Here is a 17,760-nt window from a genome sequence, read left to right as displayed (position 1 = left end):
GTGACAAAGATGAGATTGATCGAGACATGTTTTGTGCGTGCAGTGTTGGGTCAGTCTGTAACCGAAGATGTCTTTGCGCGCAATTTCATCAGCTTACTGAAGAAGGTGTGTTTTCAGAGTGTGGATGGGTATTCGATATGTAGCGTCCATGATTTATGTGTATTTCCACTTACCCTACATTATATCTAGTAGGAATCTTCACAAGCTGCTTTAGTAAATAGCTGGAAGCCTGTAACCATAAGAGCAAAGCACAACATGCAGAGTCAAATAACCATCACCGTACTATTGGGTATTCATCAATCGAGTGCCGTTCTACACAAGTTCAGTACCAACTCTGTCACATCCGGCGTTTCTACATCATCAACACAGTCAACAAAAACAACTCAATATTTTACAGTTCTCCAAGATTCAGAAACTCAGAGGAGTGTTTACTGCTGTCAGTTTAGGCTAAGCAAGAAGCTTAAGTACTAAGTTTTTGCCTAATATCAGTTTCCTGCTCACTTGGTTGTCACATCTACGCTTGCATCCACATCTACGCTTGCATCCACATACAATTCTTCCCAGAGTACCTAGGACCGCATACATCCACAATCCTTCACTCAGGTCCTTGTGTTCTTCGATGGAGTGATTCCATTAGATTTTTAACAAGGAGCGGGATGGGGAGCTGACGAGAGAACCGCTAACCCCTACCCAAATATAACGGGGAGCAGGGTGAAGCAGTTTTTTTTTAACTTCTAGCTCCTACTATAAATATGGATAAATGATTCTCTTTTGGTCCTCACCTGAAACAGTTGGTATTTTGAGCGTTTGATTGACTAGGTGTGATTTTCTTCAGATAAGGTGGAGCTCGAGCTCTCCCAGACGGCCCATGCATATGTCGGCCCGTGTTAGAGCTCAATGTTCTTACTTACTACTGAGAAGCTAATACTGTCATATATGGTCCGGTACGAAATACTAAAGACATCAAGCGAACAAGGCGATTGATGTCATGCATCAACGGTAAATAGACAATCTCAAATGAAAAATGATGTGCATGGTCCATCACACAAAAGCCATAAGTACTATTTGCTGATTTATTGTGAGAGAAAAACATCACGGCAAATTCAAGCCAACAGAGAGCTGCACACGATGTTGCAATGGGGTTTTCCATCTCTGCACAGCTTGCAGTTGTGGTCTTTCCTTTTCTCTCTCTCTCTCTCTCTCTCTCTGATTTAGTTGCATATATGTGCTGATTAAAATTGAGACAGACAGTTTTACAAAGTCGATTACTCGCTAGAGTTATGCACGACAAAAAGCGGTTTTAGAGCCACGCAACCCGCTAGTGACCATTGTTGTGCCATGTCTTGGATTTCTATGAAGACCGCTTGTACTGATGTTCGGCGCTCTCTGAAGATGATAGCGTTTGTAAAACCACCCCCAGGCATCCTAGGTTGTGCTGGGGAGCGCACCTCGCGCTTGTAAACTTGAAGTTTCTGCCCCTCTTATTCAATCAAAGCCGGCTAAGGCCGGGTTTTTCAAAAAAAAAATTGAGACAGACGTGCCCAATTTGCAAACGTAACTGCAATGGGTTTTTTTTTTTTTGAAATGAACGTAACTGCAACGTTGTGAACTCTATTTTGGCCCAAACTGCAATGGATACAACGGTCCTAAACAAATACCCTCTTGAAGGAGTTCCAGCCTATAGAGCCCAGCCCACCAGTAACTTACCATTAGGCCCACTCTGCAAACATGAAAAATCACTGCTGTAAGCCTGTAACTAAGGCATGGGTCAGCCACTAGTAGTACACGTACAGTGCTATACTCAATCATTGTAATTCAGAGAGCCCTCCCCAAGTTGCTGTGACAAATGCTACTATGCTATGTGACTCGCAGCAGTTTGGAATGTGTTGTGGGTTTGTGGGTGTCAGCTTTACTTCAGTGAACCACCTTTTCCTCTATTGAAGCTGATGAAGAACCATGACATCACTGTAACTGACTACAGAGTATACTTTGTTTTCAATAGTAGGAGTATTATATTATTGAATTAAATTGACAAGAATACATGTTTCTTGATGAATTTTGATGTAGACAGCTAGGTTGTGCTGTGATGTGAAGATAAAAAAAAAGTGAATTGGTACATGGAATGTTCCAAATAATAATCAGCATATCAGGTAATTCAACTAGCAGAGATGAATGGCCAAAACTAGAATCTGCAAGTGCTGTTAATGCTGCTTGGAGCCTGCTTTTCAGCAGACAGGCAAGTCTGCCGGCGGCGCCTCCAGAGACTCCAGCTCCCCAACGCCGTCCTCCACCAGGAACGCCATGGCGAGGCCCCAGGTGATGTGCACATCCAAATGGCAGTGCATCAGCCACACCCCCGGATTATCCGCCACGAACCGGATGACCGCCCACCCGTTCACCGGCACGCCCACCGTGTTCCTCATCGGCGGATCATCCATGTTGAACTTTGCGGTGTCCGTCGCCGCATCGAAGTTGCCGAACCCCTCGGCGAGGATGTAGAAGTCGTAGCCATGGAGGTGGATGGGGTGGTTCTCGGCGGCGAACACATTGGTGCCCTGCAGCACCAGCTGCACGGCGGCGCCGTACTTGAGCCTGTACACCTTGGTGCCCGGCACGGGCTGCCACAGCGCGCGGCTCACGTTCTGCGCCGTGTAGTCGAACGTCACCGGCGGGTTGGCCGGGAAGTCGGCGGTGAACACGCCGGCGGGCGCCGACGTCGCGCCGCCGCTGGCGTAGTGCGCCTGCAGGATGGAGGTGGTGGACGGGAGCACGAAGGAGACGTTGTTCATGCTCGCCGCGAACCGCGTGTTGTTGGGCCCGCCGCAGGTCTGCCCGCTCGAGCAGTTGAAGAGGCCGACGCCGACGGTGAAGAAGAGGCTCTCGTCGACGCGCGTCGTCGGCAGCTCCGCCTTGCGCAGGCCGCGTAGGCTCGTCGTGAACGTCGTCGCCGTCGCCGTGTCGTTGTAGGCCGGGAGCGTCGGCATCGCGGGGCTGCTGGTGGTGGCACCGGTGCCGTAGTCGAAGATGGCCGTGGTGGTGGTGTTGTCGAAGGGGACGCCCTGCGCGCTGGCGTAGGCGCGCGCGGCGAGGTAGTAGCGGCCGGGGGCCTGGTCGAAGGTGACGAGCACGTCGGTGGTCTGCCCCGGCGCGATCATGAGCACCGACGTGGTGTATGGTTTGGTGTAGGAGGCGTCGGCGCCCACCACCGTCATGGTGTGGCCGGCCAGGGAGACGAAGAGCTCCGTGTTGAGTGCGGCGTTGATGAAGCGCAGCAGGTTCGTCTCGCCGGACTTCACCGCGAACGTCGTCGTGCCTGTCGGGAGAGCAGCTTTCAGTTTCATTTCCGATCGATCACACCACCGCTGGCCACTGGAGAGTAGGTAGCTAGGTGTGTGTCGTTGTTTACCGTTGGAGGAGCACTTGTAGAGGTCGCCGGGCTGGCCGTTGACGGTGAGGGCGTCGGAGATGTTAGGGGCGGCGCCGGTGCGGGTGGCGGTGCGGACGACGTCGATGGGGTTCATGTTCCACCATTCCCCTGTTTCCATCCGGATGTGCCGACAACAAATTACACACTTTAGTCACTAAGAAAAAACACGTCCACACTACAATTTGTGGAAGTATCTGCAACAATAATGCAATTCAACATCTAGAATTTTGCTACACCAATTTGTATGAAGGATTTGTATTTAGTTTTCATTATTATGTACCTTTTTATATATCTTTGCAATCATCATTTTGATTGACAAGAGTTAGTAGATGCTTAGCTTTTCATTTTGGTTGTAAAGAGAAGGACTTGTCCATTTATTCAACACAGATGGTAGAAGGGTACATGCTTTTTTTTTTTGGAGACAATCTGTAGGGTACATGCATGTTAGGCCTATTTGTGTGGAATGTGGGCCACAATAGCAGCCCAAAGAAAACTAGAAAAGCAGCAGTCTAATGATGCCATTTTGATTACCCAACTTGAAAAGTGTTAGCAAAAATAAAGCTCTTTTATATAGATTAATTTATTCAGAATACGAGTTATTCTTCTGAAGGAAATCATTTCTTCCAACTGGACCTGCTCTGATCTGATCAAAGCCAGTTGTTTGGCTTTCAGGATGCTTCAGATGCAAGTATAACTTTTTCTAGCAAAACCAACTGATGATATTTTTGTAATACTAACGTTAGCAACAACAATATGATCAGACGAGTTGCCCATATATATTCCTTAGATTAGACTAGCTAGTAGTGATCGACCCACACAATGCTATTCCTTTTGCAATCAAGCGCGGCAACCTTTCATGACAAATACTATACCACAAAATATACAGATTGATTCAGATTCGTCAGTCTGAAAAATGAAACAAAACACAAGAGGAGCATGGTATTGGTGTCTGAGTGGTGTTGGCCCACAAGTCGGTGCCATATATATGATCGACTAAATGCTAAAAGAAGAATGTCACGTGGATAACAATACTATGTCATGAGAAAAGAAGAACTTTTATGTGCCCGGCCGTCAATGACGAATTTTCCTTTTGGTAGTAGGAAGATGTGCCAATGACGTTTGGTGTGTAAAGGTGCATATGTTCACTTTGTAAAATGGATCCGACATGATGACGTTGCATGTTCGTTTGACTCTGCTGCGGCGACAGCAGCCGCTGCTCTGCTATAGCCCGTACGCAAATACGAGAGCCTAGCCAGAAAGAAAGCTGTCTCCAACTAACTAACTAACTAACAGAATGATAACACTGATTAACATGCGGGAAAAGCACAAAAAAAAAAAAAGAAATGCTAATCATACACTATATATGTATATAACGTGTGGGCTACACACCACACTAGCTAACTCGCTAAACTTGGCCAATCATGAGCTTAGTTGGTTGGAGCTTACTGTGGGTGTACACTCTTCAGTCTTACTAGCACCTAGTAGCTAGGGTTGAAGCTTAATTAGTTATTTATTTCACCCCAAATTTGGGCCTGTCTTTATGTTCCCTGACTTGCTACTCCCTCCATCCCAAATTGTAAGTCATTCCAAAAATCTTAGAGAGTCAAATTTTTCTACGTTTAACCAAATTTATATTATAAAATAATAATTATTATGGTACTAACTAAGTATCATTAGATTCTTTCTTAATTATATTTTCATAGTATACTCACTTTACGTTACAAATCTTAGTATTTTTCTCTATAATTTTGGTCAAACGTGAAAATACTTTGACTCTCCAAGATTCTTGGAATGACTTGCAATTTAATTAGGATGGAGAGAGTAGTTCTGTGGAAGAAAAGAGAATGAGGATACATTCAAAATTTGTTGGCAGACATTGAAAGTGAGGTCGTTTTGTCAGCGGACATCGAAGAAAAAATCGATTCGAGAGGACATCGAAAATGTGCTGGCGGAAACATGACTGTTATTACTATGCTCGATCTATGTTTCAAATTCTAAGTCATTATTTTTGTTTTTCTACATACACTATACGTTCATAACAACTTATAATCTAAAATAGAGGAATTAACTACCGAGCGCCGGCTACGGTATGAGATGGATGTTAAATCTCATCAAATGTTTTGCACGTCATGCATGCATACAAATGGCAGTACAAATTACTATGCGTGTTTGTGTGTATGGCAAGTGCAATAAAACATATAGCAGTAGTATTGATCACCGATCGAGTATATATGTTAAGGCAGAGATGTATATACATATACAGATATACTATAATAAATAGATCGAGTGGCCGGCAGACGTACGAACCTAGAATGATGGGGATCTCCCTGGCGGGCGGCTTATTGCCGTCGTTGAACGGGTAAGGCACGCCGGCGCGCGGCCTGATGAGGAGCGCGCCGTGGACGGTGGCGCGGAGCCAGGAGCTGTGCGCGTGCCACCACAGGGTGCCTTCCTGCCCGGCGACGGTGAAGCGGTAGGTGTAGGAGTTGCCGGGGCGGATGGGGCACTGCGTCACGAACTCCGGCCCGTCGGACCACCCCGTGCGCATCTGCCGCACGCCGTGCCAGTGCACCGTCACGTTGTAGCTGCCCCGGTTCACGACGCGAACGATGAGCGCGTCGCCCTCGGCCACCTCCACCGTTGGGCCCGGGAACTCCCCGTTCACCGTCATGATCCGCTGCGTCCCGCATAGCCGCGTCACTGTCGCCTCCTTCACCTGCATTCAGATTCAGACAGGTAATTAAGGCATGCAGGCATGCATGCATTTGATCCTTTGGCATCGATCTGCAGTTCGATCGATCAGTACGTAGTAGAGCAGTAGTCACTCTCTCAGTTTGTTTAGGCCTTGTTTACTTCCTCACAAATTTTGCAAAAATTTTCTTCAGATTCTCTGTCGTCACATGGAATCTTGCGGAGCCTTAAATATAGATTAACAAAATAACTAATTACATAGTTTGCCTGTAATTTGCGAGACGAATCTTTTGAGCCTAGCTAGTTAGTCTATGATTGGATAATATTTGTCAAATACAAACGAAAGTGCTACGGTGTCCATTTTGCAAAATTTAGTTAGTTACATTACCTCGAACTCATGGTACTGCTCCTTGGCAATGGTGAGGTGGGAGCAGAGGAGAACTAGAGCAAGGGTGGTCAAGAGAAGGGGGGAGTACGATGACCAACTGATGCTGCTTGAGCTTGACATGCCGAGTGGTGCTTGCATTTCTGCAAGGCCGACTCTGCCTAGTAGCTAGCGACCTGCCTAGCTAACTAACTCTTGCAAGGCCTTAGAAATTGATTGTATGCAAGAGGCCAAGGCTCAAGACTCTGTTTATATAGGTGCAGGTGCAGGTGCAGCTGGTGCAGGGCAGCAGGGACCAGCATACTACAGATCACGTACAAAGGAAACAGAATGGTGCTTATAGTAGCTGCAAAGTCATAGGCAGCGGTGGTCTTGTGGTTGGCGTGATTAGCTCCTGAATTGATTCTCTTGGTGATGAACCAATGCATGCATAGTTCCACTCACATACATTCTGCTTTCTGCTTTACTTCCTCTTGAAATTTGCTTTTACAACCTTCCTTCCTTGACTAGTCACTTGACTCGATCCATGCCATGCATGCATGCCAATGACAGTAACAAGCACTCCAGTTGGTAGACCCACTGCACATCTTCTCAAACAGACCAGAGTTCCAAACTAGTAATTTTGGCCAACTCATCCTTTTGCCTTTTGGTCAGCTTCACCTAGCTAACTTCTGTGATCATGCTTCCATCACAAGTTTAGTTTTCCTAGTGAATGAATTTGACTACTAAAACACCATCATACCATAGGTCATAGTTGGATAGAGCCTTATTCCTTACAAGATGTCAAGATTAATGAGTGTGGCATTGCCTACGAGATCTTATCCTAAAAGGAAGCTAAGGACATACTCAACCATTTATTGTGTGTTGCATCATGGCTTGGCCTGAATGGGCTCATTGTGTACTGCATGCACATTTATAATATTTTATTTACGCACATTAGTTGCCTTGTCATAATCAATAGAGATCACTGCTTGTTTAGTAGCCATCTGAATCAAATGAAAATCAACACGCATCAACTACACTATGTACGTACTGCATTTTGGAGATCCTTTTCTCATATCAAATCAACGTGTTATCCGCTTTCTCTGATGACTGATAGCGAATAATAACAGCATAGGTACTTCAGTAAATAATTTTCTCAAAAACAGAGAAAGAAAGGAGTTCAGTCCATGCTAATTGGTTTTATATGTATATATAGCCATCTCTTGTTCATTTCAGTTCATCAACAAGTATGTTTTAACTGTTTCAGTTCACCAGAAACATGTCCTAACTGAAACTGAGTATCATAGATCGTCTCTCTGCAACTAACAGCATCTTAGCATGATCATTTTGCATCGCATGATTCTTTATCTTATTAAATTATGCTACGTACGTTTCCATTAGGAGAATCATTGTGCATAAATTAAGGAATCATAGCCTGTGGAGCCCAAATGCTTCCACTTTCCACTAAGGATCCTTAGCTTTTGTTTTATTTTGTTTAGACCTAAAGACTTTGTTCCTAATTCTGCTCCTGCAGTAGAAACCTCTTTTTCACATCTAATATAATGACCCATGATAGACAAGGAGGAACATGGTTACCGCAATGGAGCCAGAAATGTGTTTGTATTTTTTTTTTGGGGGGGGGGAGCGGGGGGGGGGGGGGGGGTGCAGCAGTATAAAATTGGGTCAAATTTGAAATTAAAAAATGTACAGAATTAGGTGGGGTGGTCTTGGCCCAGTCCCCCTCCCTGTGCCACTGATGGCTACTAACAGTTTTTTCCTCCTTTTGACTATGACATTAAGAGTTGCATGAATCTCTCTATCCATGCTTTATAACTGAGTCTTTGCTTTAGTTTTAGTAGTTGGTATCGCACTGCCAAATTTTAGATGGCATTAGAACTCCCTATTTGACTGTAACAACATTTCTGACTTTCTCTGTGTCAAAGATCAAAAGCACATCAGTACGGCTAGAATGTCCCTTTTTGTTGCTTTCACCACTAAACAGAGACGAATATATGATATTATGATGTATGTGGTATTGGTCCAATATAAATAGTAAATATAATTAACTCCTGGCTTATACATGTACTATTCTATTTTACCAATAAAAGAATTTTCAATACAAATTTATTTTGCATCTGGGATGATCAAAATAATGTTAAGTTTTAACAGTTTAATGGTAATTAAAGTTTAATCGCTCTTATGTGCAATGAAAACAAATTATTAGTTAGACAGATTTTTGACAGATTTTGGAAATGAAATTAAAGATTGTAAAATGCATGTTCCATCAAATGATTCATGTCCACGAGCTGTGGTGGTTGGCAAAAGTACAGCAACATGCGTGCTGTGTGCTACGTGCTAACCACCACATATATATGCAAAGGGAATGACTGTTCATCGATTCAGTAGGCAAGTATCCAAACTGTTTAGCTCAGATTGTTTCTTACAATTCAAGGCAACCAAAAGTCAAATGGAAAGAACAGCAAGAACCTTGACAAGAAAGAAAGATGCTATTCAGCACAAAATGGTGATGTTTGCCTGTTGGCGAAATACTAGAAGAAATATCTTAATTAAACCAAGCCTGAGATGTAGCTTGAAGCCAATTTGGAGGCATCTAACAACTCTTGTTCGTGCTCCACTACTTGTCCTTCAAAAAACAAAATGATATATTTTATGTGTCGGCACAACTTTTCTTCAACTTGCATCAATGTTAAGTAACAAAAATTCAGAACCGAGTACAATTAATCATGAGGTGGGAAGGTTACCTTTTCGATAAAGAACCATAATACAATTTCACAAGTTTTAGCGCTGCTTGACTGATCAATCTTAAATCTGAATTTTATTGGCGATGTAATGGAGGTGTGACACATCAGACGAATCTCAAATGATAAAATTAAATCTCTGTCAGTGATTAGTTAAAACACCTGAAATTAAACCTAGTGACGATTAGCTGCACGGTTAACATGAAGATGGAGCCAAGAAATTTTGCAGTTGTGCCGTGCAACCAACAATCAGACTACAACTGAATGGCCAACACTAATTGTCTTCGACCAAAATAATTAAGCTTAAAGCACCTTTACTAACTATTTTTTAAAATAATTGAAGCAAAAGAATCATCAAACAACATTGAGATAGCACGTGCAGTTTTTGTCACAAATAAGTTTGACGCAATGATCTTCCCATGCTTCTTTGGGCCTGTGATGGACTGGCATGTCTTGATGAAATATTTCGTCCACAGCAGTGCACATGCCATCATTTGTCTTTTCAGTTGGCTAGGCCCCCTGTGCTTGATGGAATTTTTCTTCTAGTTCTATTGAAGTGATGAACAAGTTTCCATGACAGTATAGTTGCCACAGAAACCTCATATATTGGTGTAATGAACCACTGATGTAAACATGAAGATACGGAATGCAAGGTATTACCTTGTTGATCAGTCTAAGAATTAAGAACTGATTTGCAAGGAGAAATAATGTGACAGAAATAATATCTACCATTTGAGGGTTAGCAAAAGAAGGTTTTTTCTCGAATACGCACGAGTGTGCATATCTTTGTATATTAGAAGGAAGCAATAATAATTACAAGAGTGCCGCAAACGGCGTTACAAATTAACTACGGTATTACATATTGGAAACAAAATCTTTTCAAAAAAAAATATTGGAAACAAAACGTTCTCATACTATTGCTAGCTGAACCGTAGCTACCCAAGAGAAAGAGCTCTCAGACCGACAGCACCAGCTTCAATCCATCGCTTCCCCTCTGCCTTGATAATTTGCAGGGTCTTGCTGGTGCTTGACGTCACGCTGCGAAAGCAGCGTGCGTTCCGTTCCTTCCAGAGCGTCCAGGATACAAGTGCGAACATGGTGAGCCAAAAAGAACAGTATTAGCTAGCTAGAGAATAGAATTAACTAACACTCGCACTTGGTTTGATTAATTCGTCCATATCTCAATAGAGAGAAATGAATAGTTGTTGAAAAGGTTGTCATGTAAACATGGTCTGGTGTGGTCATGCTTGTTTCCAGTTGCAGCAGGAAACAGCAAACTTCAGTCCTGAACTCCTGAATCCTGATGCCTATGCAAGATAAAGGGAAGGATATTTAGGTAAGATGCTCGGAAGACTCATTAATTGTGGCATACTACATGAAATGGTACAGGTACAATCTGTTGACATTCGGTCTAGTAGAGGCTGAAAGCCGTTCATCATCAGTGACAGCTTAAGCTGAAGTCTGAACATCCGGCATCAAACAAAAACCGACTGCAGTAATAAACTGGATGATTGCGCTTGCGCATGCAAACCACAGATTGTTCTGACTGCATGGATAGGTAACTAGGTTAGGTAGGTTGTTTGAGTTTCCAGCCTGCGCAGAACAACCTACGTTGTCCCTGTGTGCTTGGATGAAATTGATAAAGATGATGCAGTGTTTTTGTGTCTGTCAGTGAAATTTCACCCTGAACACGGCAGCTGCAAAGGAAAGAGGCTTGGTGTTTATCTTGGAGCAATTGTCACTCCTGTTTATTTATATTATTTAAGTATACCATTAGATCTTGAGCGTTTGAGTAGTTAGTCAATGCCTCGTCTTTACCTGAAGCGATTGCACAACAACTACATGCATGCATGCTTATAATGGTCCAGACACACAGTGGTTAGGAACTTGTGATGTTTGGTACTCTTGCTATTTTCAGGCATGCAGCCTAGTATAGTAACCGGTCATGAAAAAGGTTGGTTAGAAAGGCTTCCTTTGCATGCATTGCCTAACCAATAAGCTGATTAGACAAGCTTCTTCAGTTGACTAGTACTAGGTGCCTTTTGCCACCCCAAAGTATGCTTATTAGTATAGGGATTCACCTTGATGGTTTCATCTTAGTACAACTGCTCCTCATTCTGGGCAACTGCAACCACAACCCACAGTCCCACACACAGGAAGTCCAACTGTTGGATGGCATGAACCACTATGCAAAATTCATGAACTATTCATGATACCGCACCATCCTGAATTCCTCGCCATGGTTAAGTAAATCAAACAGCAAAATGCATAATTACTATAAGAGTATATATTCTCCTCTTTCATTTTTCACCGTTGTCTCAACAACTCACAATATGTGCTTCTTGTCTTGTTGCGCTCACAAAATGTTGTTTGCAGAGTCCTGCAAAGTCTGACATAACTAAACTGTTTCAATCCCCACCCAATGCGTCAATTCTGTAACCTTTTCTGTAGAATGTGTATGTTGACACATGCAGTTACATTTTCAGAAGAACTGTTGGTGTTGTTTGCAGTGAAATGTTTACATGCATATTACTTCATATCTTCAGTAGGTAGTTTGGTGTGCCTTGTTCATGTGATCTCACAATTCACAAAACGCAAATTCAGTACTACTGCAACCTGTAACTGTCAAATCTGTGGATTCAGGCTATTGCTGTACAACCCAACAGTAGCAAGTTCAGAAACTAGTCATGCTGATCAACCACCGCCCATGGCCAGACCCAGACAAGTAAATCAAATAGAAAAAAAAAATTGCATTATTAATACTAGTAGTATTCTCCTCTTTTCCATCCTTGGTCGTAGATGCTACAGCGATGATTCTAGTGCAAATAATATTTGCCTATACAAACTGGAAATACCTAGAAACGCAAGAAATGATGAAAGGGGGTGGGTAATCCAATCCCTCCAGTTGAACAAACAAATCAAAGAATTTCCTAAATATCTCTCTTTCTAGCTAAACCATTGCTTCTTTTTTCTCGTAGTTCCTGCCTGCCGCTGCTTGCTACTCATCATCTCCTGCAGAAGCAGAAGCAGAAGCAGAAGCCGCCGGCACATGCGAGGCGCCACCTTCCTCACTCGGTCCAGCACCGCCCTCAGGGCCAGGCTTGATCTGCTCGAGCTGCCGCAGCACCTCGCGTGCCTCGGGCCTGACCGCCGGCGCGGGGTCGACGCAGTGCAGCGCGAGCTTGAGCGTGTCCATGAGCTCGTCCCCGGTGGCTGTCCCCGCGGCGGCGGCGGCATCGCGCATCAGCTCCAGGTCGAACACCTCGCTGGTCCACTCCTCCTTGACGATGGACGCCACCCACTGCGGCAGGTCCATGCCGTTGGTGCTGTCGGCGGGGGACTTGCCCGTCAGCAGCTCCAGGATGATGACGCCCAGGCTGTACACGTCTGTCTTGGCGCTCGCCTTCTTCAGCTTCGACAGCTCCGGCGCGCGGTACCCCAGCGCGCCCGCGGCCGCCAGCACGTTCGAGTTTGCGGCCGTCGTCATCAGCCGCGACAGCCCGAAGTCGGAGATCTTGGGGCTGTGCTGCTCGTCGAGGAGCACGTTGCTGGCCGTCAGGTTGCCATGCACGATGCTCATGTCGTCGTGGAGGTACGCCAGGCCACGCGCCGTGCCCTTGGCGATCGTCATCCGCGTCGCCCAGTCCACCGGCGTGTTCGGCGCGCGAGCTGAACCAGTAGCAAACAATCAAAGTTCAGAGTGTCAGTTTCAGTGTCGAAGTGCAGAGTTTCAGTTCGCATGGATAATAAGAAACGACATGAATAAAATGGGGAAAATTTATCAGCAAAATTCATAAAGAAAACTGAATGATGCTCATTGGTGATGAGGTACTTTCCAAACAATAACTTGACCTTTACTTGACAAAGAATAACTAATTTATCAATTCTTAGGCCCAATTCACAGGAAACAGAGTCAATTTAACTTGAGAGCTCCAGTTCACAATTGTTACAAAGTTTCAGTTCAAAAGGTTCTGATTTCTGAATACCGAAAAATGTCTAGCTGTGGACAAATTATCAACAAATTTTATGTTGAGGCAATCAATTCTTAACTACAAATCCTAATCCATCCCTTGTTTGGCCCAAAAATGCCCCCAACAGTCCGTGCATGTGCGTACTACTCAACGATTCTGCTGATGCTCTGAACCTCTGACTGACAGGATTTTTTACATGTCTAAGTCTTACAACTCCTGAATCAAGAGCATTAGCTGAAACTCTGCAAACTATGCAAGTCAAAGTTCAACCGGCTAACAGAACTACATCAGTGTCCCAATAACAGAACTATGCAAGATCATTAGCAAACATCAAAGTTCAGAGTGTCAGTTTTAGTGTCAAAGTTCCAGAAATGAAAGGAATGTCGACTGAGAAATCATAGAAGAAAGTTGAATGCTGCCGATGTAGCAGTTCAATCAAGAATTGAATACTGAATACTGAAGATTTCCATCAATTGTCAGGCGCAATTGTCGGGACATGTGGTTTCAGCAACTTCAGAGTTTCAGTTCATAATTATTTAAGAGTTGAATATTGAATGCCGAAAATTTTCTAGCCGGGGAAAAGATTATAAACATATTTCAAGTAACAAGGCGGTAGAACAATGTTGAGGCGATGAATTTAAGCTCTTTACTTCATTGCTTGGACAGCAAATCATAAAATATATCCTTAATTTGTTTGGCCCATAACTGCACAAGTGATGTTTTTGTTTTCACTGAACCTAGTAGCACCAGCAGTCGGTGCATACTACTGAACTTTTCTGCTGATGCTCTGAACCTCTGACTGAGAGGATTTTTAGGACGTTAAGGTCTAAAATCACTTCATTCTTTTAGCTTAGAATCAAAAGAAAATGCAATGCTAGCACAATCACAGTTGTACCAGTCTTCCAATGACTGAATCTGTAGATGTTCAGATCCAGACCAAGCATTTGCTGAAACATACTAGCACACAGCAGTTAACAAGCTAGAATTGTTGACATACAAATTCCCCAATACTTAGCGAAATCCCCTGTCAATTCAATTGGCAGTGTCCCAAGCATTTCTCGTACGAATTGCTTAACATTAGCTGAAGGAATTAGCTATGAGCTACGATTTGTGAACCATACTGTATATCAGAATTCAGAAATGAACAGTACTGAAGAATGAACAGAGTATCAGAGAAGAAATCCAACCGTGCAAGAACGAGTGGAGGCTGCCGTTGGGCATGTAGTCGAAGACGAGAAGCTTCTCCCCCTTTGGTCCAAGGTAGTATGCTCTGAGCGCCAGCAGGTTGGGGTGTCGGATCCGCCCCAGCACCGCCGCCTCGGCCTCGAACTCCTTGTGCCCCTTGGTGATCTTCTCCCGGAGGCGCTTGACGGCCACCAGGCTGCCGTCCTCGAGCGTGGCCTTGTACACCGTCCCATAGGTGCTCTTCCCCATGATCTCAGCGGTGGCGCACAGCAGGTCGTCGGCCGTGAACGCCAGCGGCCCATCAAAGTGCACGAGCTTGCCACCCACGTCCCCGCCGGACTCCACCTCCGCTGCACCGGATCCTGGCTTCTCGCCGCGCCCGGCCGCGGCGGCACCAGCGCCAGCACCACCGGCCTCCTTGCCCGCCGCCTGCTTCCCGCTCCGTGTCCCGGCAGTACCGCCGGAAGACCTCTTGTTCCTGCCCAGGAAACAGAGCAGGAGGCAGCAGAGCAGCAGCAGGACGAGGACGCCGACGACGATCCCAGCGACGATGAGCACGAGCGCCTTCCTGCCGAACTTCCGCCCTCCGCGCGACGGTGGTTCCTCCGCGGGCGACGCCGGCGCGGGGGACGGGGACGCCGGGCAGGGCGTGGAAGCAGAGTAGCCGCAGAGCAGGACGTTCCCCGTGAACGCGGGCTCCCCGAACTTGCGCGCCAGCGAGGCCGGCGCCGCGCCGGAGAGGTTGTTGTAGGACACGTTGAAGGACTGGAGCGTGGCGGTGAGGTTGTCGAGCCCGGCCGGGATCTCGCCGGCGAGAGTGTTCCTGGAGAGGTCGAGGTGCTGGAGTTTTGTGAGCTTGGTGAGGGACGCCGGGATGGGCCCGTCGAGGGAGTTGTGCGATAGGCTGAGGAAGACGAGCTGGTAGGTCCCGGTGATGGCCTCCTTGTTGTCGCTGCTGCTGCTGTCGTCGTCGTCGAGGCTGAGCTTGGAGGTGGTGGAAGACGGCGACTTATCGGACCCGGCGAACGCGTCGGGGATGGAGCCGGAGAGGTTGTTGTAGGAGAGGTCAAGGAACATTAGCGACGCGGACGCGACGACCTCGACGGGGATGGTGTCGGAGAACTCATTCCGGCTGAGGTTAAGCCGGATGAGCCTGGTGGAGTTGGCGACGGCGGTCGGGATGGCACCGCTGAGGCGGTTATTACTGGCATCAAACGCCTGCAGCGCGACGCAGCCGCCGATGGAGGGCGGGATGGCGCCGGAGAAGCGGTTGTTGAAGAGGTAGACGCCGCGGAGGTCCGGGAGGAAGCCGAGCGAGGCCGGGATGGGCCCCGCGACTGCGTTGTCGTGGAGGCTGAGGCGGCGTAGGCGGACGAGCTGGCCTAGCCCGCGCGCGGAGAGCGTGCCGCCGAGACCGCGCCAGGGGAGCGTGATGGCGACGACGTTGCCGAGCACGCACTTGATCCCCGTCCACGCGCCGGAGCATGCCGCGACGCCGCTGTCGTTCCAGGAGCGTAGGAAGCCGTAGGGGTCGGAGAGGTCGTGCTTGATTGCTTGTAGGCCTTGGTAGTCCGCTTGCGAGATGACCACGCCGTCGCCTGTCGGGTGGTGCTGCGCCAAGGTGGGTGGTGGGGAGAGGAAAAGGAGGGTGAGGAGCGTGGATGCTGCGGCGATGGTGCGATTAGGAAGGCGCGGTGGAGGCCTCCGGGGCGGCGGCATGGTGGTGGTTTGGGATGACGAAATGGGAGGAGTGTTGGTCGGAGATGGAAGAAGGAGAGCATGCATTAGAGATTGCTGCCTGGCCGGCCTGCATTGAACAACCTTGTGAAGAAGAAGAAGAAGAAGAGGAAAGAATGAATGAATGGGCTCCAACGGCTAGTAGGGAGGTGGAGTGGAGGCAGCGTGGCGTGGCGTGGGGCACGTCGGAGTCGGAGAGGAAGGGAAAGCAGGCCCGCAGCAGCTGCCGCTGCAGCTCTGACTCTGAGAGAGCGGTCACGAGGGTTTGGAGGGCGGTTTCCTTTAATTAATTATTTCATTCCCATTCTTCCTCAACGGCTAGTTGCGAAACGACAGCAGTCTTGAACTGGGCCCAATGAATCCGGCTGAATGGGTCCCGTCGAGGAATATCTCGATACACAGGTATTGGGCCCACTGCTCCAAGCCAATCCGTTAGGCAAGTTTTGGCCTTGGCGCACACGACACACAGAGGCGCGCGGACGCGAACCACTCCACCTGCCCGCCGCACTCGAGCCTCGTCTGTCCTTTTTTTTCTTTTTCCCACTCCCAAGTCATTCTCCATATTCATGGTGGCTTATGGAGCTGCGAAATGACTTAAATATCTTTAGACTAAAAAAAATATAATAATTTTTTGTTTTCCCCTATACCACTCTCTTGATGGCTTCCTGAGTATTTTGACACCAAATTGATTACCATTGACCATTCTTGACCGTAATTTCAATTATTTATAATATTTTATAGTTTTTATTAATATAAAAAAATCCCACTACTCTTATATAAAACAAAGATAGTAATATTTTTAGATCCAATTGGTATCCCAATTAAAATTTTAAAAAATAGGTATATTACATTTATTTGTTTTCAATAAAAAAAACTCTTGAAATTGGCAACTACTACCCTTGCGCTTCACATGCCTACTCCCGAATCAAAGCTAAAACAGAGCCTTTGACTCGTTGGTCGTCTTCGTCTCTAGCGGAAAAAGAAACAGAGGAACGGTGCTCTCCTCTCGCATGGCCGCAAAGGATGAGAGCAAGCCTCCTTCCCGGACGATCGAGCACCGCGCCGCCGCCGCCGTCGCCGTCGCCCATCAACAACAGAGGCGTAGCATGCCCGCGTAGCAGCAGGCGCGCGGTTCATCGAGCACAACCTACAACGCACAGAGAGCGCGGCGGGGCGCGAGGCCGCCGACGCCGGGGCAGGGCGCGCTGAGCCGGCAACGGAGCGCGGGGATGTGCATTCTCATCATCACTAGTTGGCGGCAATTTCCGACCGTTCCATATATTGTGCTTCGATTACCTACCTATAAAATTCTTGAATTATTTTATGTATGGATTGTGCGCGCGGTGGTTGCGCCGGGGGATTGGAGTTGGATTTTTAGAAATAGAAATAGAGATTGGACCAGGATCCAATAATTTGGCACGTTGCCAATTGGAATTCGAATTCCAATTCCAGAAACTCCGATCCGACGGAGGAGTTGTAAGCGAGCGAGAAAACCTACGTGTACATGCATGTAATACCTGTTGTACCTCAAGATTAGATCAGAAAACACCTGCTCGGCTGCTCACCGGATCGACTGCTTTCTACTCTGCTTATCCGATCGTCCGGCGACCCAAACTGCGCACG

At 46.6% G+C, this 17,760-nt stretch overlaps 2 protein-coding genes and 1 long non-coding RNA gene across 3 annotated transcripts; 1 reads left to right on the top strand and 2 right to left on the bottom strand.

Moving 5' to 3' along the window:
* LOC8067587 (laccase-23) lies at nucleotides 1,989-6,765 on the bottom strand. Its single transcript, XM_002448828.2, has 4 exons — nucleotides 6,507-6,765; nucleotides 5,735-6,143; nucleotides 3,407-3,535; nucleotides 1,989-3,313 (listed from the first exon to the last, which is right to left on the bottom strand). The coding sequence occupies exons 1-4, from the start codon at nucleotides 6,642-6,644 to the stop codon at nucleotides 2,226-2,228; spliced, it is 1,764 nt and encodes a 587-aa protein (XP_002448873.1). The 5' UTR covers nucleotides 6,645-6,765; the 3' UTR covers nucleotides 1,989-2,225.
* Nucleotides 6,077-7,527, top strand: LOC110435430. Its single transcript, XR_002453088.1, has 2 exons — nucleotides 6,077-6,163; nucleotides 6,761-7,527. It is a non-coding gene; the product is annotated as an uncharacterized LOC110435430 (long non-coding RNA).
* LOC8079975 (probable leucine-rich repeat receptor-like protein kinase IMK3) lies at nucleotides 11,965-16,346 on the bottom strand. The gene is made up of 2 exons (XM_002448827.2): nucleotides 14,403-16,346; nucleotides 11,965-12,913 (listed from the first exon to the last, which is right to left on the bottom strand). The coding sequence occupies exons 1-2, from the start codon at nucleotides 16,183-16,185 to the stop codon at nucleotides 12,243-12,245; spliced, it is 2,454 nt and encodes an 817-aa protein (XP_002448872.2). The 5' UTR covers nucleotides 16,186-16,346; the 3' UTR covers nucleotides 11,965-12,242.

This window comes from Sorghum bicolor, chromosome 5, assembly GCF_000003195.3.
Source record: "Sorghum bicolor cultivar BTx623 chromosome 5, Sorghum_bicolor_NCBIv3, whole genome shotgun sequence".
NCBI lineage: Eukaryota > Viridiplantae > Streptophyta > Magnoliopsida > Poales > Poaceae > Sorghum > Sorghum bicolor.
The sequence above is the reverse complement of the archived record's forward strand: the minus strand, read 5'-3'. Positions and strand labels throughout refer to the sequence as shown.

Excerpts from the sequence above, each read along its gene's own strand:
- LOC8067587 (XM_002448828.2), bottom strand. The coding sequence starts at position 6,644 with ATGCAAGCACCACTCGGCATGTCAAGCTCAAGCAGCATCAGTTGGTCA. Across the intron at positions 3,536-5,734 it reads GGAGATCCCCATCATTCTAG|GGGAATGGTGGAACATGAAC; the intron begins GTTCGTACGTCT and ends GGATGGAAACAG. Across the intron at positions 3,314-3,406 it reads CTACAAGTGCTCCTCCAACG|GCACGACGACGTTCGCGGTG; the intron begins GTAAACAACGAC and ends CTCTCCCGACAG.
- LOC8079975 (XM_002448827.2), bottom strand. The coding sequence starts at position 16,185 with ATGCATGCTCTCCTTCTTCCATCTCCGACCAACACTCCTCCCATTTCG. Across the intron at positions 12,914-14,402 it reads CCTCCACTCGTTCTTGCACG|CTCGCGCGCCGAACACGCCG; the intron begins GTTGGATTTCTT and ends CTACTGGTTCAG.